Source organism: Schistocerca serialis, chromosome 2 (genome assembly GCF_023864345.2).
Source record: "Schistocerca serialis cubense isolate TAMUIC-IGC-003099 chromosome 2, iqSchSeri2.2, whole genome shotgun sequence".
NCBI classification, from domain to species: Eukaryota; Metazoa; Arthropoda; class Insecta; order Orthoptera; family Acrididae; genus Schistocerca; species Schistocerca serialis.
In genome coordinates, this window is record NC_064639.1 from 615762601 (window position 1) to 615787665 (window position 25065).

The window sequence follows — 25065 nt, forward strand, 5'->3', positions numbered from 1 at the left end:
ACAAGCTTTGGCACTGCCCTTTATGAGCAGTGATGATGACGATGAAAAATTTCTGCCATTAATAATTTTGAAATGTAAAACTCCCTGTTGTTTTAGAGTGTAGAGGCATTGCGATGCACATGTGACTTAAGTAGTAAGGCATGCATGATGGCAGAAATCTTCAGAACTTTTCTGAGCAACATAGACGCAAATATGGGTGAAGCAAGAAAAAAAGAGTGGTGTAGTTGTAGTAGTAATAGCAGCAGCAGCAGCAGCAGCAGCAGCAACAACAACAGTCTTCACCACAAACCCCACCAGGTTTTGCTGCAGCTGTGCAGGGGCACACTGTTGGGAACTAGTTTTCTGCTTTCAGTGCAGATACCAGATTTATTGCTGGCATCAACACTATACTAGGGAGAAAAAACAAAAACTCCCTTGATTTTTTAAATAATGGATGAGTGTTCTTAAAGTTTAATGTTAATTTGTATTGTTATGGGGTGAATCTGTGAAGACACTTCTGGCAGCAGTTATTGCAGGATGGCAGCCCCATAAGTGTCAGATGGTCCAATTGTCATTGACATTGTAAAATGTCAAGTGATAACTCAGGATTGTGAGTATGGTGACCAGTACGGAGCACAAGTTCCCTGGTAGCTGTGGAATCAGAACTTCGATTATATAATGTACTTAATTCAGCAAGAGCTCGTACGGTAGCAGCTTTTGGCATCTGGATGATGTGCTTCAACCCCAGGTTAGCAGAGCCCATGTTAGCATAACGTGCACTATCACCAACATGCAGCTAGGCAGCCACAACGGATTCACTACATAAGCGGTTTTGTGAACACATTGCTACCTCAGGCATTCTGCCGCCAACAGGGCAAAGAAGCACTGGACAGCCAATAACCTGGAGTAGGTGTGGGATGCACCCAGGTGCAAGCTGTGAATCCAGGACCCCTTGGAGATGTTCGCAAGCCTGTTGTTGATAGTTGAGGGGAAAGCCCAGTGGGATGGTGCCTCTTCAGATGTAGGGCCTAGGAGCAGCCCATAAACCAACAGCTGGCAGATGCAGTGGTTAGTTGAAGATAAGAGGCGACCTACATTGCGTCATCAGCTGCCGTGTAGTAATCGTCAGTATAGGCAGCAGACAATGACAGAAACTGTTAGGCCGAGTGACTAGTGTTTATACTTCCTTGTCGTGGTTTTGTTATGACAAGGTGCCACTTTTGGATACGTAGAGGGGCCGAGTCAGCGCAGCATGTGGTAACTCCACTCGCTACTGTAACAGGCAGGTGTCTTGCATCATGCCGCCTTGGCAGTATCCCATGAGCTTGAAGGCTACTATTGTTATTCTAAAAAGTCACCATCCAATCTCCCTCGTACCTATAATATCCTAGGTAATAGACATCATACTAAATTACAGCTTTGCCAGTACTTTGAAGATCACAGTCTGATTTCCACTTTGCTTTTTAGTTTTAGGGCAGGTTCATCTACAGGAAACAGCAGTATAAACACTTGTTGCAGATATTCTTGATGGTTTTGAGATCAATTTCTTCACTTACTACTACAGCTGAACAAAGCATTAGACATTGTGTCACATGAAATACTCATAAATAAGCCAGAGTTATGGTATCAAGAATAAAGTGTTGCCACTGATTAGATCATATTTGACTAACAGGACACAGATGGTTATGGTAAATAACAGTCAATCAAATGCACTCTCAGTTATTAGAGGTATCAGGCTTGGTGTTTGAACCCTTCCTTTTCCTGGTGTACATGAATGACTTGTACACTCTCATGCTTCACAAGTCCACAGTACATGCTCATAACACTACCGTGATTACTGTGGACAACAACTTAGACAATGTGGGGAAAAAAAGGCAATGCTTGAAAAGTCTACCATATGGTCCCCCAGTAACAAGCATTTCTTAAACAATAGCAAGCTGAAACTGTGTATTTGTTCCTGCACTAGCTAAATGAAGAAGTAAATGAATCTGACTCTATTAGACTCCTTGGAATCTGCTTGGTTCCCAATCTGACTTGGAACAGCCACACCGAAGTGAACAGTTACACGCCAAACTATCTAGAGCAGTCTTTGTTAAAAAAAAAAAAAAGTTAGCAAACCACAAGTACTGCCATCTTACTATGCCTTCTTTCAGTCTCATCAGTAGTATGCAATAAAAATGTGGGGCAACTCTCATGGTGTTTATATAATGTTCAATGGACCATATCGGTTTGACAGTTACTAATCAAATTCTGACAATAAGATAGTAAACTATTAAATGTGATGTAGAATCTGAATTATAAAATTGTCTATCACAACAAATGTTGGCTAATGACATACAAATAAATAAGAAATCCTATGAGCTGAATTTCCTTAGCACTATGCTGGTCCATCTGGCCACAGGTTATAACGTCTGCTAACAAAGGTGTTGTCACTACAGATTATTAAGATTCTTGAAGGGCAAATTATATTTATGTTAGGGTGTATTTTAATTTAATTTGTGGTTAAAAAATGCATTCTCTACCTGTGTCATGTTCTGAGTCACTTCTATAGTGTGCGTGAGCTAAACCTCCATTTAATGAAAAAAATCCCTTGGCTTTAGATATTCTTTAAAAATCATCATTACTGTTCATTTGTGTTCCTCAAAACTGACAAGAGAAACATAGTGTAGTTATCTTTGTTAGTTGACTTATTAATTGGGAGTGGTAAAAATGCTAATTTCTTCACTCACTGTGTGCTCACTTTTAGTATTTACATTTGGCACTGCATTTCTCTTCCATCGTAGAAATTATCCCCAATATCTGAACAGTTTGGATTCCTGAAGTAGTAATTATTTTCCTGTTTGACTATTTATGGAGCACAAATTGGTTATTAAAAATTTTTCATTAGTTTGTTTATTTTAATGCAGTTTTATTGAGATGTAGAATGAAGTAATCTGTTAAGAAATCCAGTATCTAATTTTAAGAGAAAGTCTTTGCTATCAATAGATAAGCTAGTTATTTGAGTTTGTATCACTTATTAGAAGATAAGCCATTCACAGAAAGTCCAGGACTGAAGGTAATTGGAGAAGGTTGAGCTTTGTGCAGTTTTGTGTACTTACATTCGTTCATCATCCATTCTAAAGTCAGCCACCTGTAATACGACCTATTGTGGAGAATCATTTTTCTTCCTGCCTATCATTCCAGTTATGGATAGTGAAGGATGAGAACGACTGTTGTAATACTCCTTGTAACCCCTTGTTTATGTAATTTTACCATTACGATTATTACAAAGGAAACAAACTTGAAGGCAGTACAGGGTGTACCAAAAAGAGCCATCCAGTTCGGCACTTCTGTATTTCAGAAACTAATAAACACATACAGTGAATTATTATTATTATTATTATTATTATTTACTGAGAAACTAAGGGGGGGGGGGGGGGGGGGAAATTCCATTCGTTTTGATAGGTGATGTACAATATGCCCCCATTGAGATGCACGGCATATGTCAATGCGGTATTCAAATTGTTCCCACCCTGCAGTGAACATGTCTTGAGTTAATAGTTTTTACAGCTGCTGTTATGTGATGTCTCAGTTCATTCATTGTTGTTGGTAATGGAGGCACAAAAACAGAGTGTTTTATAAACCTCCACAAGACATAATCGCATTCAGCCAGGTCCAGTGTGACCAATCCATTTTTCAGTAATCCTTTGATTTAAAAAGTCCTGCACTTCCAGATGCCAGTGTGGCTGTGCAACACATACTAGGTGGACATCTGGGGCATGTTGAGCTGTCGAGCTGCATGGCGAGTGGATTTCTGCGGACTCCTTGTGAAGCTATGGCGGATCCATTTGACATCTGTGTCAGAGACTCGGGGACAACCTGGTGATTTGTCTTTACACAAACAACCTATTTTTCAGAATTGTTCATGCCATCGTCTAATGCTCTGTGCTGCAGGAAGATCCACACCATACCTAGTATGAAAGTCATGCTGAAGAGATATTACTGACTCGCACTGCGCAAAACGTAGAACACAGAATGCTTTCTGTTGTCCCAACACCATTTTTACTAGAACTGAAGTGGGTGCACACTGCTGCTACCTAGTGGGAACCATGTAAAACTTGAGAGTTTGCTCTTTCCAACAGTATGTTGAGCATGCACATATCTCAAATAACATAATAATTATGATTTTGTTTAAATCGGATGATTCCTTTTGATACACACTGTATTATGGAATTTGGGGGAGGGGGACACGAAATAGATAGATGAGGTGGCGGTTACAGTACTATTGTAGAATTTGATGGACAATTGAAAGACCTAAATCAAAACAAGTAGACAGAATTATTGAGATCCTTGGGAGAATCAACCTTGATGAAACTGTTCCACGTGGTATACAAGATATATGAGACAGGAATAACGCCCGCAGACTTCAAGAATAATGTAATAATCACAGTTTGAAGAAGGCAGGTGCCTGAAAGGTGTGAATATTACTGACCCATGAGTTTCATAATTAATAGTTGCAAAATAATGACACTGTTTATAGTAGCATGGAAAGACTGAAACCAATGTCAGAGAAGATAAGTTCAGGTTCTGGAGAAATGCAGGCACAGATGAGGCAATACTTGACCCTATGACTTATCCTAGGTGATTGATAGAAGTAAGGTAAATCTATGTTCACAGCATTAGTAAATTTAGAAAAAGCTTTTGCCAATGTTAACTGGAAAATACTATTTGACATTATCAGGGTAGCAGGGTTTAAATACAGAGAGTTGTGAGTGAGCTACAGCTTTTACAAATACCAGGCTGTAGTTATGAGTGGATGGAAGGAAGGGAGTAGTTGAGAAGTGAGTTGGGCAGTAGCCAATCCCACATGTAATTTAATTTGTATATTGAGCCATCATTGAAATATATGAAGTGAAGTTTGAACAGGGGAATTAAAGTTAAGGGAAAAGAGACAAAAACCTTAAAGTTTGTCAAAACATTGTAATTCTGTCAAACTGTGAAGAACTGCTAAGATCCATGAAATGTATTCATAGTTGCGAATATGGACAAGCATCAGTTGTATAATGGAATGACGACAGTGAAAATTTGTTCCTGACCGCGACTCAAACACGGATTTCCCACTTATCCCTAGTGGTCACCTTACCTTTAGGCTATCCAAGCATGCATTGTGGCCAGACCCAAACTTCCATACGTCGTCATGCCTGCTTGTATAAAGGAACATTGCACTGTACTTCTGAACAACAAAGGTGCCGCAGTATTGTACTTCTACAATCAGTTGAAGAGAGTGGATAGTGTCTTGAAAAGAGGTTATTAGATGAATAGCAATGAGTGTAAAACAAGAGTAATGGACTGTAGCAAATTAAATCGGGCACTGCTGAGAGAATTAGAATAGGAAATGAGATGCCAAAAGCAGTTGGTAAGTTTTGGTTTTTGGGACTGATGATGATTGAAGTAGAGAGAGTGTAAAACACAGATTATCAGTAGCAAGAAAAAAGGGAAATTTGTCAACGTCCAATATAAATTTAATTCTTAGGAAGTATTTTTCGTAAGGTATTTGTCTGGACTATAGCCTTGTAGATGTGAAATGTGGACAGTTAACAGTTCAGACAAGTAGAGAATAGAAGCCTTTGAAGTATGTTACTGTAGGAGATGCTGAAGAATTGATGTGTAGATCAAATAATTAATGAAGGTACAGGGAGATACTGAATTGATTTGAAGAAAGAAGAAATTTATTGTATAAGTAGACTAAAAGAAGCGATCAGATGATAACTCACATCCTCAGGCACCAGGGAATGAGCAGTTTCATAATGGAGGGAAGGGTGATGGTAAAAATTGTAGAGGGAAAATAACCGTTGTCTTCTATAAGCAGGTTCTAGTGAATGTAGGTTGCAGTAATTAATGCAGAACTCGAGAGCCATGCGCAGGATAAATTAATGTGGCATCAAATAACTCTTAGAACTGAAAACCACTGCAATGACAACTGTTACAAACATCTTGGAATGTACAGACTGGGAATTTTTGAAAAGTAAGCTTTTACACGATTCAGTTGGTTTGTACCCAGAATTATGACACCACGTGATATTAAATAGATCTGTGTTTTGTGCTATGCTTTTAGAAATGTTCTGCAAATTCACATTCAAAAAAATCATATAAACTCTTCAACAACGTTCTTTCAAAATATGATGGATAATATTTTTCAATTTACTAATCATCACATTTGAAATATTTGAAATTCATTTTGGTAATTTTAATTAAGGCTGTCAAGGTCGGTCACAGGTACAAATCCTGCCCCGGGCATGGATGTGTGTGATGTCCTTAGGTTAGTTAGGTTTAAGTAATTCTAAGTTCTAGGGACTGATGACCTCAGATGTTAAGTCCCATAATGCTCAGAGCCATTTGAACCATTTAGCTGTCAAGGTTTTAGCCATCTGTTTGTGTGATTTTTACCAGTGTTTGCTATTGTACTAAGAGTTATACTACCTTTAATAGATAGTATCAAGCAGTAGAAAATCCAGGACTGAATAATGACAGTATTATGAAAAGGATAAATCGCTTCTCACCATGTAGAGGTGATGTTGAGTCGCAGAGAGGCAGAACAAAAAGACAAGTTTTAGCTCGTCATTAATATTGTTTCTTGATGGTGACAGTTTTGGCACTTCCAGACAACTTCATGTTTTTTTTAAAGTTTGGGATTTCCACAGAGTGAATCACAGATAATTTTGCAATCTAAATAGACTTTGTATTATAGTTTCATTCATTGATTAATAGTAATGAAGTTTGTTTGTAAATATGAAGGTGAATCAAATGTAACAGGATTTTTGTTCCTGAGCATCAATTGTTGTTAGGACGGGGCCATTAGTAGTGGGGAGAACCAGCCATTATGTACTTCCAACAGCTCTGTCAGTAATGCACAGGATGCCATAGCAACAGATGCACCTCTCCACGGTGCAGCACACAATTATAAAATTTCTTGCTTGTGAAGGAGACCATGCAACAGTAATGTTCCAGAGATTGACTGTGCAGTCGGTGATCAGACATTGTCAAGGACACATGCATTCGCCTGGCATAAAGAATTCAAGGAAGGATGAAAACGTGGAAGATCAGCAACATGATCACTGGCCCTCAGACCAGCATTACAGACAAAAACATGCATGCGGTTCGAGATGTTGTTGAAGGCAATCGATGGGCGAGAGTATCAGATATTGCAGAACAGGTCGGAATAAGGTATGGGAACTGTCGAGCAATCCTTGCAAATGACATACCGTTCTGTAAAGTGTGTTTGAGATGAGTCCCTCATCTTATGACCGAAAATCAGAAGTTGAGATGTTTGGAAGTCTGCCAGAGGCTTAGAGCAAAGGCTGCAAAAGAAGTTGATGCATTTTTGAGTTGGATCTTCACCTGCAGTGAATTGTAGTGTCCACTACTACACTTCCGCATCCAAAGGAGCCAGGAGTGGCAGAGGAAAGGCTAGTGAGCTCCAGTGAAAGCCAAGACTCGACTGTCATCTGGGAAGGTTTTTTTTGCAACCATTTTTTTCTCAACTAGTGAGACTTTTTGCTCATTGATTTTTTGCGTGAGTAACACAAAGTCTGTGCAGCACACTACTGCGAGTTGTTGAAGGAGGTGAGGGATGTATATCGCTCCAAAAGACAAGACCAACCAATTTGACACATCGTTCTCTGCAACATTGGCAGACAAGACTCAACTTGATCATCCTCCGTAGGACCCAGACCTATCACCCTGTGATTTCATTTTTTTGGACTGTTTAAATGTCTGGGAGGGCACTGATGTGAGGATGATGAAGGTGTCAAGGAATTTGTGCCCAGTTGGCTCCTGGTGCAACCAGCTTCATTCTATGGTGCTGTGATAAAAAAACCTTCCTTTTCACAGGGAAAAATGTATTTCTAAAGTGGCAAACTATGTGGAGAAATGAATTGTAACTACCTTGTACTTTTCAAGAAATGGATTTTTTTAAATAAAATCCTGTTTCTATTTGATTCATCCTTGTAAATTATGTTGGTCAAGTTTATTTCTGTAAACTCTGTGAATTTTGAGAATGGTTGTGATTTGTGAGAAGTTTAATTTCCTATGTGTATTTTTGGGAGTACATGTTAAGGTGCACAGTAAAATAATGCAAGTATGGCTGTGTTAACAGGTGTCACTTTTGTGACAAGCAGTGTTACTGGGCAACCACAGCAAGTCACAGTAATGGGAAAATCACGGATCATGTTGCCAGCACAGCAGATTGCTGTGGTTACCAATGGAGTGAGTGGAGAAGTTACTAGAGAAGGTACACATACTCTTTCAACACAGTAGCAAAGTTAAATCAATTTTCTTGTAATTTTGAATTATATTTATGTTTTTTATTTTGGAGGAACTGCAGCTTTTGCATGACATGAATAAGTGTGTTAGAAAATAACTCCAGTCGTTCTCCTAAGACATTTATATGAAGAATGTATAACCACAGACATTGGGAAAGCATTTATAAACTTGTATCCTTTATACACCTCATTTTAATTTAGCTTGAAATAATGATGTGAGTGGATGAGCGGTGTTGCATAAATTTTTGTAACAGTTGAGAGGTACGGAAATCCACAAGATACAGTGGGCAATGGTGTTAACATTGGTGTTACAAACCACATATGGAAATTCATGGTCATTTCATTTACATATTGACTAAATGCCAAATTGAAAGAATATCGTTGTCGACAGTGGAGAAACAGAAATATGTTAAAATGCTGTAAGAGTTCATCATCTTGCATGGTATATGTGTAGTATTGATGTAATGCTTAAGTAATGTCCAATTCCTCCCAAAATTGGTGCTGAATCTGTTGACAGTAGGACATAGTAATACCATGCAAGACCCACTGTGTACCAACAACAGTATAAATTCTTGTAGAACGTGATATTTTTAAGTTGTGCAATGTGGATGTGAAAGAAAGGAATGTATAATTCACATAAAAGAATAATTCATCATCTGCAAGACACAGAAGTAGTAATCATACACAACGGGGTTAAACAAATCTTGACTGCCTCTCTTATTTTTGTTTTTATTTGCATGCACTAGAACAACGAGGTGTCATACAATGTTGTTGAAGTATTTTCTACCCTTGTTCATCCTGTTAAACCTTTGGTGTCATTTATTTTTTGTGAATTTGATGCATATCTTTCTGACAAAGTGCAGCACTGTGATCAATTCCTTCCTCCTCAGACAGTCTCATCTGAGATCTATGAAAGCAAAAATTCCAGTGAAGATCTCTTGTTTTGAAACATCCAACTGTCAAATGAAAAACCATGAAGTAGATATTGGCTAACATTAATAAGCTTTCAATAAATGAACTGTACTGTGTAAATATGGGTAGACCTAATGTGAAATGTGTGAGGAAATTACTATGGCAGAGCAATAGTAACTGAAGGCCTCAGTAATGTCATTCTTTATTCATATTCTGAGATACGATTCCGTTTGGCCATATCTTATTTAAAGCAAATATGCAGTGGGACTCATAATAATAATAATAATAATAATAATAATAAATTTTCTTCTATGTTCCTTTCAAACATTTGGGCGAAACACTTTCATTTATGTTTACACATTTATAGTATAATGTAATTATTAAACTGTCTTTTTATAAATAGAGAAAAAAAGGAAATTTGTATTTGAAAGACATCTTTAAATGAAGTAAAAGAGTAATAAGCCATATAATTAGTTCATGTAATGTATAGAATATTGTTTCATTGAAAACAATTTACTATGCTAGTGGAATGAATTTAAATACCCATTTCTTCCCTTAAAATTATTATTGTTGGTTGTTAAGTATAGTGTGAAAGCTGTAACAAAACACTTGTATTTGAAAGTTGATTGTTAGATTGGCAGTAAAAGTAAATGTATTTGTAACTACAAGAAATTATTTGTGGAAAGTTCAGAGTTCCTTTCCAACATGAATATTGACAGAAAAGAATATCTATTTACTAATTGCTGAACTATTGCAGCTAGAACAGACAGTAGTGGAAGAAGACACATATTGAGTACCCAACTTTAAGAGCTGCCTCTAAATTGCTTGCATATTGTGTGCTTCCTCATCTGTTTGGAATGACATTTTCCTTTCATCCAAATTCCACATAACTTCCTTTTAGATGTTCTGAGTCTTCTCATTCCTGGCAAGAGAAGTGCATAAATAGTTGTGAAGTCGGAGGATGTAATGTCTGTGGTTTTTATATGCATTCAGTTAGTGAGTGTGCATATGCGTAACTGGTATCCATTCTTTTGTTGGAAGCTGAAGTACTTCATCCAACTTTCATAATATTCTGTGACAAATCTACTTTTTGAAAAAAATAAAAAGACACGTAAGGCTTTCAGCCACAGGCTTCATCAACAAAACACACACACACACACACACACACACACACACACACACACACACACACACACAAACAAACAACCAAGCACACCCCATGATAGTGTGTGGGTGGGGGGAGAGACGAACTCTGTCTGGTGGAGTGTGCAGGGTCTAGACTGCCAACAGGTGCAGCATCAGGAAGATGTAGAGCAGGGAGGCGGAGAAAAAAATGAGCAAAGAAGGAGAAGAGTGGGGAAGGCAGGCAGATGCATTGCCAGAAGGCTGCAGATAAACATGGTGGGAGATGAGAATGCGGAGGAGATCCCCTTCACACCAGCAATCCCTCCCATATAGTCTGGCCACCTGGTGACCGTGTATCTGCAGTGACAAAAATGCCCTTGCTCAGTATGCTGAAGGTCTCACCAAGGCCTTCACAGACAGACACTACCCTCTACCTAGTCTGCAAACAGATCTCCCACGACATTTCTCCTTGCACGCTCAATCCTCCTACCAACTCCAAGAACCAGTCACTAAGGAGTGTCCCCTTCATCACCCAGTACCATCCCGGACTGAACAACTGAACCACATACTTCACCAGGGCTTTGATTACTTACCATCGTGCTCTGAAATGAGGGACATCCTACTCGAGATAGGGACATCCTACTTGAAATGCTTCTCACCCCTCCTAAAGTGGTATTCCATCACCCACCCAGCTTCATAACATCCTAGTCCATTCCTATGCCACTCCCATTCCTAACTCTTTGCCACAACTATCAACTCCTTGTGGTAGCCCCAGATGCAAAACTGCCCTATCCATTCACCCAGCAATTCCTAATTCAGTCCTGTCACAAGTATATCCTACACCATCAGTGGCCGGGTCACCTGTGAAAGCAGCCATGTCATTTACCAGCTCTGCTGCAATCATCGCACATCTTTTTATATTGGTATAACTACCAATCAGTTGTCCACCACGATGAACGCCCATCGTCAAACTGTGACCAAGAGCAAGTAGACCATCCTGTGGCACAACACACAACTGAACATCACACACTTGATTTCAATGGCTGCTTCGCTACCCGAGCCAACGCGATTCTTCTCTCCACCATCAGCTTTTCTGAACTGCGCAGGTAGGACTTATCTTAATACACGTTCTCTGCTTCCATAATTATCCTAGCCTCAACCTATGGAACATACTGTCACTGCACCCTCCACCGATCAGTTTCCACCCACTCTGTCATATCATCTCCTCTCCGTTCTCATCTCCCACCCTGTTTATTTGCAGCCCTCTGCCAATGCATCCGTCCGTCTTTCCTTGCTTCTCTACTTTTTTATTCACTTTTTTCCCTCCTTGTTGCCCTACAACCTCCTGACACTGCGCCTGTCAGCAGTCTAGTCCTTGCACACTCCATCAGACAGAGTTTGTCTCTCTCTCTCCCCCCACCCATACACTACTATCCCTTGCTTTAGTTGGCAGTAGTGTGTGCATGAGATGTGCTTGTTTGCTTGCTGTGTGTGTGTGTGTGTCTGTGTGTGTGTGTGTGTGTGTGTGTGTGTGTGTGTGTGTGTGTGTGTTTTACTGACGAAGACTGTGGCTGAAAGCTTTTAATTGTGTCTGTCTGCAACTTTACATGCCTTCTTTACGGTAAGTAGCAATCTGTCTTTTCCTTCATTGTTCATATTCCTACCTGGAGTTTCCATTATTTGATTTTGACAAAATAATGACTTTGTACCGAAACTACTCACAATTTTCCAGTTTTTACCAGTAACTTCCTTTATCCAAAAAAGTGCATTTTCTTAAAGCTAGATTTGTAGATAATGTCTGAGTGAGTTTTGATGTCAAATGCAGTAGACGGAAATGATGTCCAAATTTAATGCGAGCTTTCTGTTAACCAGATAATGGGCAATAACAAAATATGAGGGCTATCCAGAAAGCAACAGATGTTTTGAAATAAAAAATTAACAATTTGGTAAAAACAAATTTTATTATTTACATTTTAAATGGACATTCTTACCTATTTTCCTACATAATCACCACTCAGACTGAGGCACTTATTGTACCGTGTCAAATGTTTTTCAGTACCGTCTCTAGAAATCTGTCGCATGCTATTGCAACCACTGGTTTACACCAGCATGCAGTTTGGTGTCAGTATCAAAGTATTGTATAGCGAGTCATGTCTTCATTGCTGAAAAAAGGTGGTAGCTGCTTGGTGCCAAATCCAGGCTGTATGGTGGATGATCAGACACCTCCTATCCATACTCCGTAGGAGCTCTCAAGTACATTTGTCTGTGTGTGGACATGCGTTGTCATGAAAAAACAAAATTTTCCGCTAAGTTTTCCCTGGTGCTTGTTTTGCATCACCCACCTTACCTTTGTCAGTGTTTGACAATACCTCTCTGAGTTAATTGTTGTGCCACATTCAAAGAAATGAATACAAATTCCTCCCTTAGAGTCTCAAAACAAAGTAGTCATGATATTTGTTGCTGACAATATTTGCAAACATTTCCTTGGTTTCTTGGTAGAATTTGTGTGACCCCATTCCATAAACTGCCTTTTTCTTTCACAGTTAACATTCTTCATCCAAGTCTCATCCCCAGTTATGATACAGTCGATAACTTAGTTACCATTTTTCTCACAATCTGTGAGGAAGGTCAGTGCTGCAGGCTGCCCCTGTTTTTTGTGGTCTTCTGTTAGGCTTGTGGGAACCCAACTAGCACAGAAATTTTGGTAACCAAGATTCTCCACCACAATTTCATGCATCAAAGTCCTTGAAACTTGGGAAAAATGTTGCAAAACGTAATCATTCAGTATTCCTTTTCTGTACACATCACAAAGGTCACTATAAATTTCAGTTGGTTTGTAGTTTTTTGCCAACGGAAACTTGGTTCCAAAATAATCTTCACAAGTCACAGAAAGTAAAGTATCAGAGACAAGGACCACACTTTACTACCACTGGATGCCCACTGAGTGTAGGAATGTTATGACACCAAGATGGCGGCTGTAGCTCCACCCAGTGCCGCAATAGATCAAAATGTGTGTTACTTTCAGGATGGCCCTTGTGTTTAATGATCCCAAAAAAAAAAAAAGCCTTGATTTTTTTTTAAAATTTTGTCACAAAACTGTATTTTGCTTTTTGTACAAGGAAGGGTTTTTGTGTTTTGCCAGGAGTATCTTATTGCCACATGGCACATACAGAGTTCTGGAAAAAGCAAAAAAAATTCTGTAGGGGGGAGGGGGAGTTAGGAAGTAGTCAGTTGTGAGAAGGAAGGGGGAGTTTTGATGTGCAAATCAGAAGGCATAATCTGACACAAGGTGGTCAAAAGAAAAGCAAAATAAATTTATGGCCATGGTTAGTGTTTTGAAATAGTAGTTATACTGAAAGCTGGACAACTGCATTTTATTAACAGGTAGAGAATAGCCACCAGACATACTTCCACATTCTGGTCAGTGGTCAAAAGAAAAGCAAAATAAATTTATGGCCATGGTTAGTGTTTTGAAATAGTAGTTATACTGAAAGCTGGACAACTGCATTTTATTAACAGGTAGAGAATAGCCACCAGACATACTTCCACATTCTGGTCAGTACACTCCAGCAAAGGCTATGGAAGACTCTTTAATTGTTGCTTTTGTATGAACCAGGGATCTTACCGTCTGTGGAGTGGCTTGCATGCTTCAGATTGACTGATCTGGCCATATAACATCAACCAAAATGGCCTTGCTGTGCTGATACTGAGAACAGCTGAAAGCAAGGGGAAGCTAAAGCTGTAATTTTTCCCAAGGACATGCAGCTCTACTGTGTGGGTAAATGATGATGGTGTCCTCTTGAGTAAACTGTTCCGGAGGTAAAATAGCCCCCCTTTCGGATTTCCGGGTGGGGATTGCTCAGGAGGATGTTGTCATCAGGAAAAACAAAATTGGCATTCTACAGATCAGAGCATGGAGTGTTAGATCCCTTAATGGGCGGGTTGGATATAGTGGGACGTAGTGAAGTTAGTTACGAGGAACAGGACTTCTGTTCAGGTGAATAAAGGGTTATAAATAGGGGTATTGCAGGAGTAGGTTTAATAATGACCAAGAAAATTGGAGTGGGGGTAAGCTACTATGAACACCATAGTGAATGCATCATTGTAGCTAAGATACACACGAAGCCCATGCCTAACACAATAGTACAAGTTTACATGGCAACTAGCTCTGTAGATGATGAGGAAGTTGAAGAAATGTATGATGAGGTAAACAAAATTATTCAGATAGTTAAAGAAGGCAAAAATTTAATCTTGATGGGGACTGGAATTCGATAGTAGGAAAAGGAAGAGAAGGAAAAATAGTAGGTGAATATGAACTGGAGGGATGGAATGAAAGAGGAAGCTGCATGGTAGAATTTTGCACAGAACATCATTTAATCATCGCTAACACTTGGTTTCAGAATCATATTATAAGGTTGTGTATTTGGAAGAGACCTGGAGACACTGGAAGGTTTCTGATTGATTGTGTAATGGTTAGACATAGATTTAGCAACCCGATTTTAAATTGTAAGACATATCCAGGGGCGGATGTGGACTCTGACCACAATTTATTGGTTATGAACTGCATATTAAAACTGAAGAAATTGGAACAAGGTAGGAAATCAAGGTGATGGAACCTGGATAAGGTGAAAGAACCAGAGGTTGTTGGGAGCTTCAGAGGGAGGATTACACAAAGGTTGACTAGAACTGGGGGAAGGAACACAGTACAAGACGAGTGGGTACTTTAAAGAGATGAAATAGTGAAGGCAGCAGAGGATCAAATAGGTAAATAGATATGGCCTAGCAAAAGTCCTTGGATAACACAAGAAATATTGAATTTAATTGATGAATGCAGCAAATGAAGCAGGCGAAATGGAATACGAACATTTAGAAAATGAGATTGGCAAGAAATGCAGAATTGCTAAGCAGGAATGGCTAGAGGACAGATGTGCAGATTTATAAGTATATTCCAGTAGGAGAAAGATAGATATGCCTACAGGAGAATTAGAGAGACCTTTAGGGAAAAGAGAACCAGCTGTATGAATATCGAGTTCAGGTGGTAACCAGTCCTAAGCAAAGAAGGGAAGTTTGAAAGGTGGAAGGCATACATAGAGGGTCCGTATACAAGGGAGGTGAACTTGAAAGCAATATTATAAAAAAGGAAGTGGTCGTAGATGGAGTTGAGATGGGAGATATGATGCTGCTTGCAGAATTTGACAAAACTCTGAAAGATCTAAGCCAAAACAAGGTCTCGGGAATAGATGATGTTCTGTCAGTACTACTGATAGCCTTGGGAGAGCAAGCCATGACACAACTCTTCCATTTGGTGCGCAAGGCGTATGAGACGGATGAAATAATGTCAGACTTCAAGAAGAATGTAGTAATTCCAATTCCAAATAAAGCAGTTGCTGACAGGTGTGAAAATTACCGAACAGTCAGTTTAATAAGTCATAGTGGCAAAATACTAACACAAATTCCTTGCAGAAGAAAGGAAAAACTGGTAGAAGCTGACATTAGGGAAGATCAGTTTGAATTCCAGAGAAATGTGGGCACACGCAGGTCAATACTGACCGTATGACATATCTTAGAAGATAGGTTAAGGAAAGGCAAACATACATTTATAGCATTTGCAGACTTAGAGAAAGCTTTTGATAATGTTGACTGGATTACTCTCTTTGAAAGTCTGGAGGTAGGAGGGAGAAATTACAGGGAGCAAAAGGCTATTTGTAACTTGTACATAAACCAGACAGCAGTTATAAAGAGTCGAGGGGGCATGGAAGGGAAGCAGCGATTTAGAAGGGATTGAGACAGGGTTGTACACCTCTGATGTTATTCAATCTGTACATGGAACAAGCAGTAAAGGAAACAAAAAAAAACAAAAATTCAGTGTAGGAATTAAAGTTCAGGAAGAAGAAATAAAAACTTTAAGGTTTACTGATGGCATTGTAATTCTGTCAGAGACAGCAAAGAACTTGAAAGAGCAGTTGAATGGAATGGACAGTGTCTTGAAAGGAAGGTATAAGATGAACATCAACAAAATAAAAACAACGCTAAAGGAATGTAATCGAATTAAATCAGGTAATGCTAAGAGAATTCGATTAGGAAACAAGACACTTAAAGTGGTAGATGAATTTTGCTATGAGGGCGGCAGAATAACTGATGATGCCTGAAGTAGAGAGGATATAAAATGTAGTCTGGAAATAGAAAGAAAAGCATTTCTGAAGAAGATAAATTTGTTAACATCGAGTGTAGCTTTCTGAAAGTATTTGTATGGACTGTAGCCATGTATGGAAGTGAAACGTGTATGATAGTGTAGACAAGGAGAGAATAGAAGCTTTTGAAATGTGGTGCTGCAGAAGAGTGCTGAAGATTAGATGGATCAGTCACATAACTAATGAGGAGGTACTGCAGAGAATTTGGAAGACAAGGAAGGGATCGGTTGATAGGTCATATTCTGAGACATCAAGGGATCACCAGTTTGGTATGGGAGGGAATTGTGGGTGGTAAAAATTGTAGAGAGGGAACAAGAGATGTATACAGTAAGCAGATTCAGAAAGATGTAGGATGCAGTAGTTATTGGGAGATAAGGAGGCTCGTACAAGGTATAGTATCAGGGTGAGCTGCGTCAAACCAGTCCGCTGACTGGAGATCACAACAAGATGTGTAAGAGGTGAAGTTTCTCCAAAATACTGCACTAAAGGACAAGTAACACTTCTATGCATTTTGTTTTTGCTTCAATGAATCAGTACACACATTTACACCAAAGCAGATTTTGTTCTCTGCCTAAGGCACATAAGATATATTTGCTGCAGTAGACAGGCATAATGTCCAGAATCAATAGTCTGAGTCACTCCTCAGTATCATGGACACACAAGCCCTAAACTGATCGTTGTAACTTTAGATTCAGACAGTTAGTAGACAGGTTTTGCTTGTACTAATATATTGTCAGTGACTCCTCATATGTATTTCTTTCACATACAGGAAGCTGCTGCTCCTTGTAGATCAGATACAACCCTCTACTTTTCCTGATACCGTACAACCTGTTATAAACATACTATGTTTTCTACTAACAGAGTCTTTCTCACATTGCTTAGTACTAAGTGAAGTGTGTTAAATTATTATTATTCGAGATAAACCAAACTTTCAAGTGGAAATACGAATTTCAGTAACTAGTTACATTCACAGCAGGTTTATTTATTTTAAGAAAAAAAGACAAACCAAACTGTTCCTTGCCTTAGGAACAAATTTACCAAGTGGAGTCACTGAGGCACTGGTCTTGAATTAGGGAGAGTAGCGTTCAAACCATGATTCTGATTTCGCTTAAACAATTTTCAGAGTTCTTCATTTAAAATGGTTATTTTCTCTCACTATATGCGCGCAGTCCTAGCATATGCACCATTGTCAGTGGTGTTGTAATTAATGAGATATTGATTTGCAACTATCTGACTAGGTACAGCCATCTTCAAACCTGAATTAGTACATTTTGTTACCTCAAATTTGAGTAACAAATGTTACAAATTTTGTCAGACGAAACTTGAAAAAAAAGTTTACTAAGAAATACTTAGAAACTTACCCTATCTGAGGAACACATTTTTTTGATGTGAAACAAATACTAACAAAGAGATAAAGGGGCTGGCCAGTACTTAGCTCAGTACAGCCGATAGATTCACAAAACAGAACAGAAAATTTACATTCCTAGCTTTCGGAACTTTGTTCCCTCATCAGGGAGGAGAGAGGGGAAAAAAGGGAAGAAGGGAAAGTGGATTCAGTTACTCACAACCCAGGTTATGAAGCAACAGGGAATGGTAAACAGGGAGGGTAGCAACGATGGAGGCATGGTTGTCAGAGGGAAGCCAAAGATATTCTACTGTTAAGTACTGTGCCAGCTCCAAACCAAAGAGGATGCATACAGATGTAAAGAGGTATATAGTATAAAGATAAACACAACTATGTAGGGTGAAAAGATGTGTGAATGGCTAAAGAGGAGAGGGAAAAAGGAGAAGACTGAAGAGTAAATGGGAGTGAGGTTGTTTAACATAGGTTCAGTCCAGGGGGATGGCAGAATGAAAGGATGTGTTGGAGTGCAAGTTCCCATCTCTGCAGTTCCGAGGGACTGGTGTTGGGTGGGAGAAGCCAAATGGTACGTATGTTGTAGCAGGTTCCTATGTTCTTAGAATTATGCTGGACGGCATGCTCTGCTACTGGGTATTGGAAATCTCCTAGGCGGACAGTTCGTCTGTGCCCTTTCATGCGCTCAGCCTGTTTAGTTGTCGTCATACCAATGTAAAAGACTGAGCAGTGCAGGCATGTTAGCTGATAAATAACGTGTGTTGTTTCACATGTGGCCCTGCCTTGAATTGTGTATGTTTTACCAGTGGCGGGACTGGAGTAGGTGGTTGTGGGGGGATGCATGGTGCAGGTTTTGCAGCGGGGTCGGTTACAGGGGTAGGAACCGATGGGTAGAGAAGGTGGTCTGGGAATATTGTAGGGTTTCACAAGGATGTTACAGAGGTTAGAGGGACGACGAAAGGCAACTCTGGGTGGTGTGGGGAGAATATTGTTAATACATTCCTCCCCGTCCAACAACAATTTTCGTACCCCCAGTAAAATTTATTTATTCTTAATTTATTTATATGGGATGTGCATTCATGCAAAATGTTGCTGTGAATAAATGTAGGCGAAGTGACAGTGCAAGAGGTATTGTAGAACAAAACTGCCAATCAGCGTTTAACTGTTGCTAGGGTCATTCCACATCAAAACCTGCAATAATTCAAAGATTTGTAACCCTCCATCTCAGATTTTCACAAAACATTGCACTTTTGCTTTTACTAATAACAGAGGAACTTCTGAAATATATTTTTGGTCTCAGACTACAACTTTATTTCATATCGAATTTTAAATGTAGCGATATTCTGATAACTGGGCTCTGTAGGAATGTCACTGCAAAATGGTAATTACCTACATAAATTCTCATGACTAAGATGTTCATGAAGCTTTTGATCTGGATTTTTTTCCCAGAAGTTAAGGCATATAATTAACAGATATCCAGTTATTGAGGCAGTAAAGTTACAAAGAAAATTTTTAAAAAAATTGATGTACGTCAATTTTTGATTTCAGAAAAATTGAGGATGTGGAAAAATGCTTAGATCATGTTTCTCCAACCTGCTTGGAACCTGATTTTGGTCTTAAATAATCCCTTAGATTGTAAGCTTTCTAATAAAATAAATTTTAATGGAGCTTCTGTTAATTGACACACCCATCTGAAATCAAAATACTTTTTGCTGTGATAGAAAGGGTCATTTTAAGTAAGTTCATTCACTCACTGTCTCACTGCCTCAGATGAAAGAATACCAAATTAGCATATTTAAGTATAACTCATTCTAGGCAGGCAGGTTAACTTTTAGTGTGAAAATTTATTTCCTTTCATTTGACTAATTCAGCTATTCTTTAAAGACTATAATATATATGATTTGTGTGTTCAGCCAGTCATCTGCTCACAGTGATAAAGTGTTTTTTTGACAGCAGTAACTTGTTTGAAACCTTTATAGACATGAAAACAAAGCAACTATTGCTGAAATTCATTGTTGAGAATAAGTGCCTTGCAACAGTTAGTCTATTTGGCCTCAGTTTCTCTTTGTCTTTCTGTGAGGCAGTGCATATTTGTTTGTGGTTTGGCCTTATCATTCCACTTGTATAAAGTATGTTTTGAGTGAATTAGTGCCCAGTTAATTGCAATGGAAAATGTGAATTCATGCACTGTTGGAAAATTACTAAAAACAACATGACATTTGACAACCTATAGCTTAGTAAAAAAAGATTGAAGAACTTAGTGAAGATGAAGAGATTTGATCCACCAAAATGTAAAACTGCTTTTGGATGTGGAACACATTGAAGAAACATACAAAGAACTTATAAAATTTCTTGTATGTGACTCTGAAAACTAAGACAGTATGCAGATGTGATGATTGTCCCAGTAGTGACCCTGTCACAGTCATTAAAACAGAAATTAGCTTACAAAGATGCTGATGATGAAATTGAATTCAGCTAATGGATAAACACAGATCATTGGGCAGAGTTGGTAAAGCAGTCTGCAACTGGTGAATACATAGACGTTGGTAACAAAATTACGGGTACTTAGACCACACTAATTTCTACCTAAGTATCAGACAAAATCATTGAAAAAATTAAAAGAAAATGTAACCCCTGAAAAAGCAATTCTGTTAATGGACTTTGTTGAAAACTACAGTTTTGTAATTTAGAATGAAATTCAGAGTTACCACTGGACAAAGAGCAACAGTACACTCCATCCCATGTGTGTTTATGTGATAAACGAGGAAAGTAAATTGGTAATAGTGAACCACTGCTTTATAAGTGATGTTGTGGAACGTGTTGGGTTTGTAACGTCCAGAAATAGATGGTTAAATGGCTGGCAGAGCATTACCCACAAGTGAAGAAAGTGCTGACTTTACTGCACAATATAAGAATAGAAAAAGCTTTAAAATTTTGTGTGAGCAGAAAAACAGTTTTTCTATTGATGCTGAGCATTACTTTTTTGCCAATAGCTATAGTAAATCTATGTACGATTGTTTGGGAGGAACTGTAAAAAATATATTGAGAAGAGCTAGTCTTCAACTATTGGATGATGTGCAAATAACAACTGCATCTGTTTTTTATGGTTTATGCAGAGATAATATTGACAAATGTTTTTTTCACTTCTTAGAAAAAGTCATTGCAGATTTCCTACACAAGAACCTCAAAGAGATTTACAACAATCCACACAATATGTGGTACCAGGAATTTTCACCATTATAAACCACTTTCCTGTGATTCTTTAGAGATTAGGAGAGTAAATACTTCTAAAAAGCTTCCTTGATTTTTTCAGGCAGTGAAAGTGCCCCATAATGGACATGCATTTGTCCTCAAATAAATTCTTTTGTAGCAGCTGTATATGACAGCAGGCGCAGAAATGTCAGTGATGAAGAAGGAGACGTTGAACTACTTTTTCTCTACCCACCTATACCAACAGTGTTATTATTTTGATCTGAGAAGGAGGATTCTTGTTTTGTGCCTTTGGAAAACATTTTATGTGGTGTTGGTGTACCTAAATCAACATCAATAGGCAGAATGTATTACTTTAATGAAAAAGTTACGAAGTTAACAGAATATAATTTGTCGCAGTGGATTAAAAACAGAGATGCTCTTACGAAGTTTCATTGATAGTTTCATGGATCTTCACTGCTGAACATGTACATTTTAAATTAACATTAGTGTGGCTTGAGTAATTGTTTAAAGATTCTAATTTGACACACTAAATGAAGTTAACCCGTGTAATGAAAATGTTTCAGTTAAATTAATAACTTTTGGCTCAGTACTTTCATGAGGAAGTCGTGCTGTAGGTTGTGGTTTACATAATCTAATTTGAATGACCTTCTGAACAGTGATTTGATGTATGTTAAATGAACATCCAATATCTGTCAAAACTTCTCTCTCTCTCTCTCTCTCTCTCTCTCTCTCTCTCTCTCTCTCTTTTTAAAAGAAATAATAATATCAGAGTTTTGATAAAAATAAGCCTTGTCTCAGTTGTCAGAAAGTGTTTTACATATTTGAAAATCATTGTTTGGACTACAACAGCTTAACAGCTTAAGATGATTTTCTATATTTCCATAAGTCATGAATAGTTATTAATTTTTTTCCAATAAAGATACATCTGGGGAAATATGACAGTGATGTGTTGAAAATAGATTCTTTCCGTTATTATTTTTGTCTGGAGTAATGCAATAAAAAAAGATTAGATAAGATAGTTGTTGAATCAGTGCTGTGCTATGGATCAGAACTATGGATCTTAAATGCTGATCTCAAAAGAAGACTAATAGCTGTGGAAATGGATTATTTGCATAGGAGTGCCAAAATATCAAGAATCAAAAGGAAATCTAATGATGAAGTAAGAGCTAGAATGAAGGAAAATGATATAGTGATAGATAGAATTGAAAGAAAACCACGAAAATGGTATGGACATATGATGAGAATGGCAGATCATCGGTGGCCAAAGAAGGTCTATGACTGGAAACCACCCAACAGATGTAAGTGCTGAAGCCCATGACGTTCTTGGACAGACCATATAAATGGAGTAACGGAACATTGCAGCATCGACAAGGAAGATGCGCTGGATAACAGGAGGATATCAGGAATATAACAAGATGTTGTTATTAATTGATCTTTGTATTGATTAATCCTGTAATAATAATAGTAATGCAGTCCTAATGACAAACTTCAGTTCTGTCATTTACGTGTGTAAAAAATTTCCATTTATTCCCTTCAAACCACATGAAATATGTGGTGAGATTTTGCGTTGACTATTGCCACACAGAAAGTAAAAAGTAGAAAAAGTTTCATGAAAATCTGAAGCAGTGAGTGTCAGGTATCGATAATCTTTCTTAGAATTATTATTATTATTATTATTATTATTATTATTTTCATCACAACCAAAGTACTGTCATTTCAGATTTATTTGTGTGTCCATTTGTAGAAAACCCATTAATAATTTTATTTCATTACAATGTGTACTGTCTTGGGAATTATTTAAGACCAGTAATAAATCCCCACCAAGTTGGAGAAATGTGATATAAACATTTTCCAATGTGTTTGTACTTTTGCCAGAAATTGGAAAGTGACACACATTAATTTTTTTGTACTATCCTTTGTAACTTAACTGCTTAAATAATTACATGTCTGTTAAGGATGTGCTTCTCTTACGGTATGAACAAAAAATCCAAATTGAAAGCTTCATAAACACCTGAGTTACGGCATTTATGTACATAAGTACCATTTTGCATTTACATTCTTGCAGAGTCCAGTTACCAGAATATCACAACATTTAAAATCAGTTATAAAAAAAATTTCAGTCTGAGACCAAAATTATTTTGCACAAGTTCTTATAAATATAAGCAAATGTGCAAAGTTCCATGAAAATCTGAAATGATGGCTGACACAACCTGTGTGATTTGACATGGAATGGCCCGCTAGACATTTAGTGCAAGACAGTGCTCCACTTTTAAAAATTTTGGCATGTATGCTGTTGCTCTTTTTTTCTGGTGGCCTAGTGTCATCAGTTTCAAGACAATTAAGTGGAGAAATTTTATTTTAATAAGTATTTTCTATTATGCTTGCTGTGAACCAATCTACTTTGCTACATGGTAGGGACACTATAAAGAGAGATATACAGGCATCTAAAATTTTGATAGACGACTCCATTCATTTGAAATAGGCTACAAAAGTTACGACTTGAATATCCAGCAGTAAATGTTTTAAAAAAGTGAAGAATTCAGCCCCATAGCACTGTCAAAGCCACATAAGTAGAAACACCACAAAGTTTTCTAAGTTATTAGGGGAAGATGGATTTATCAAAGAATGTTTGCAGATAGTTGAAGGTATAATTGTGTTTCAAGAGAAGAGAGGACTTCTTGAATGTTAATTGCTCAAACTATACTCTTCACAATCACAGGACTGAAAAATTGTTTATTTCTGTCTCACTTGTAAAATGTAGCTGACTCAGATAATCAGCTTTAACTCATCAAAAACTGCTGTATCTTGCAAAGAAAATATGTATGCTCTTACAGAATAATTCAGAATTACCGAAATTATAAAACTGTGTGCCATACTGGGACCTGAACCTGAAATCTTGCCTTTTGTGGGCAATGCTAATCTTGACTGAGCTATTCAGGTACGACTCATGACCCATCCTTGTAGCTTCATTTGTGCCAGTACTTTTCTCATATTTTCTGTTCTTCATATAAGCTTTTCTGTGTAAACCTAAAAGGACTAGCATTCCTGAAAGGAACCATGTCATGGAGCAATGACCACAGCCAAGGAGTTGAATCTGTGAGTGTAGATTGAGTGTCATACTGGGGTAAATCAGTTGGTAAGATTAGATATAGGTTTGAGTCCCAGTTAAGCAAGAAGTTTCATATCCGTGCACACTCTTCTGCAGAGTGAAAGGTTAACTCTGCCTCAAAATTATTGATTATTTAGTTGTTAAAGGGCACATCTACCAGTTAAGATTGTTTGCACACAGTCAATAATTTTCAATAGATTCGATCTCAAACGGCATTTATTATCTGTCATATGTGCAGATGGTACACATCTTTTTAAGTGCTTAATTTGATTATCTTACATGTTAACTGTTAAAAGCTTCCCCACTTCACTGACATTTGGCACTATTCTTCCTCACATGTATAATTTAATGTGAGTGAAAATAGTTTTAGACTACAGGCCTTGTATATTACATGGGGAACCCAGATAGATATAGTTTATTTTATTTTAATTATTATTTGCATACACAGTACCTCAGATTATCATTTGTCAAGATGAATGTAATATAATTCTACAATTTGCACGGTAATACAGAAACTAAACGATAGGAGTAAGCAACATGATTTTTCAACACACAGCTGGACATAAAATGTTTTATTTTTCTATCCCTCCCCTCTCACTTACTACTCTTTTTTGAGTGATCTTTAACATCACCATTTTCTAATGAGTACAATAGAGTGAGTCATATACACAATGTGTCAAAAGTTCTGGAATGGTTTGGATTAGGTAATGTCTCACTTGTTCTGCTTGAACAGTTTTTGACTTTCACATTGTCAAAATGACAAGTGTATGTCACTTGTTAACTACAGTGCTTATCATACAGATCTTTTCCTTGCAGCTGTATCACTAGTAAAAATTCAGCAACTGCAATGAAAATAATTTATAGACTTTAAAAATCTAA

The 25065-nt window shown here is 37.9% G+C and overlaps 1 protein-coding gene across 4 annotated transcripts in view; it reads left to right on the plus strand.

Moving 5' to 3' along the window:
- The window catches only part of LOC126457666 (forkhead box protein K2), a 109901-nt gene that overhangs the window by 59710 nt on the left and 25126 nt on the right, over positions 1-25065 (plus strand). For all 4 annotated transcript variants that reach the window (XR_007585499.1, XR_007585498.1, XR_007585500.1 and 1 more), the window contains exon 8: positions 8114-8248. Coding sequence is in view for 1 of the 4 variants with exons in the window: in XM_050094164.1 (XP_049950121.1) it covers positions 8114-8248 (135 nt within the window). In the remaining 3 variants the exon portion in view is untranslated. The remainder of the gene's footprint in view (positions 1-8113; positions 8249-25065) is intronic.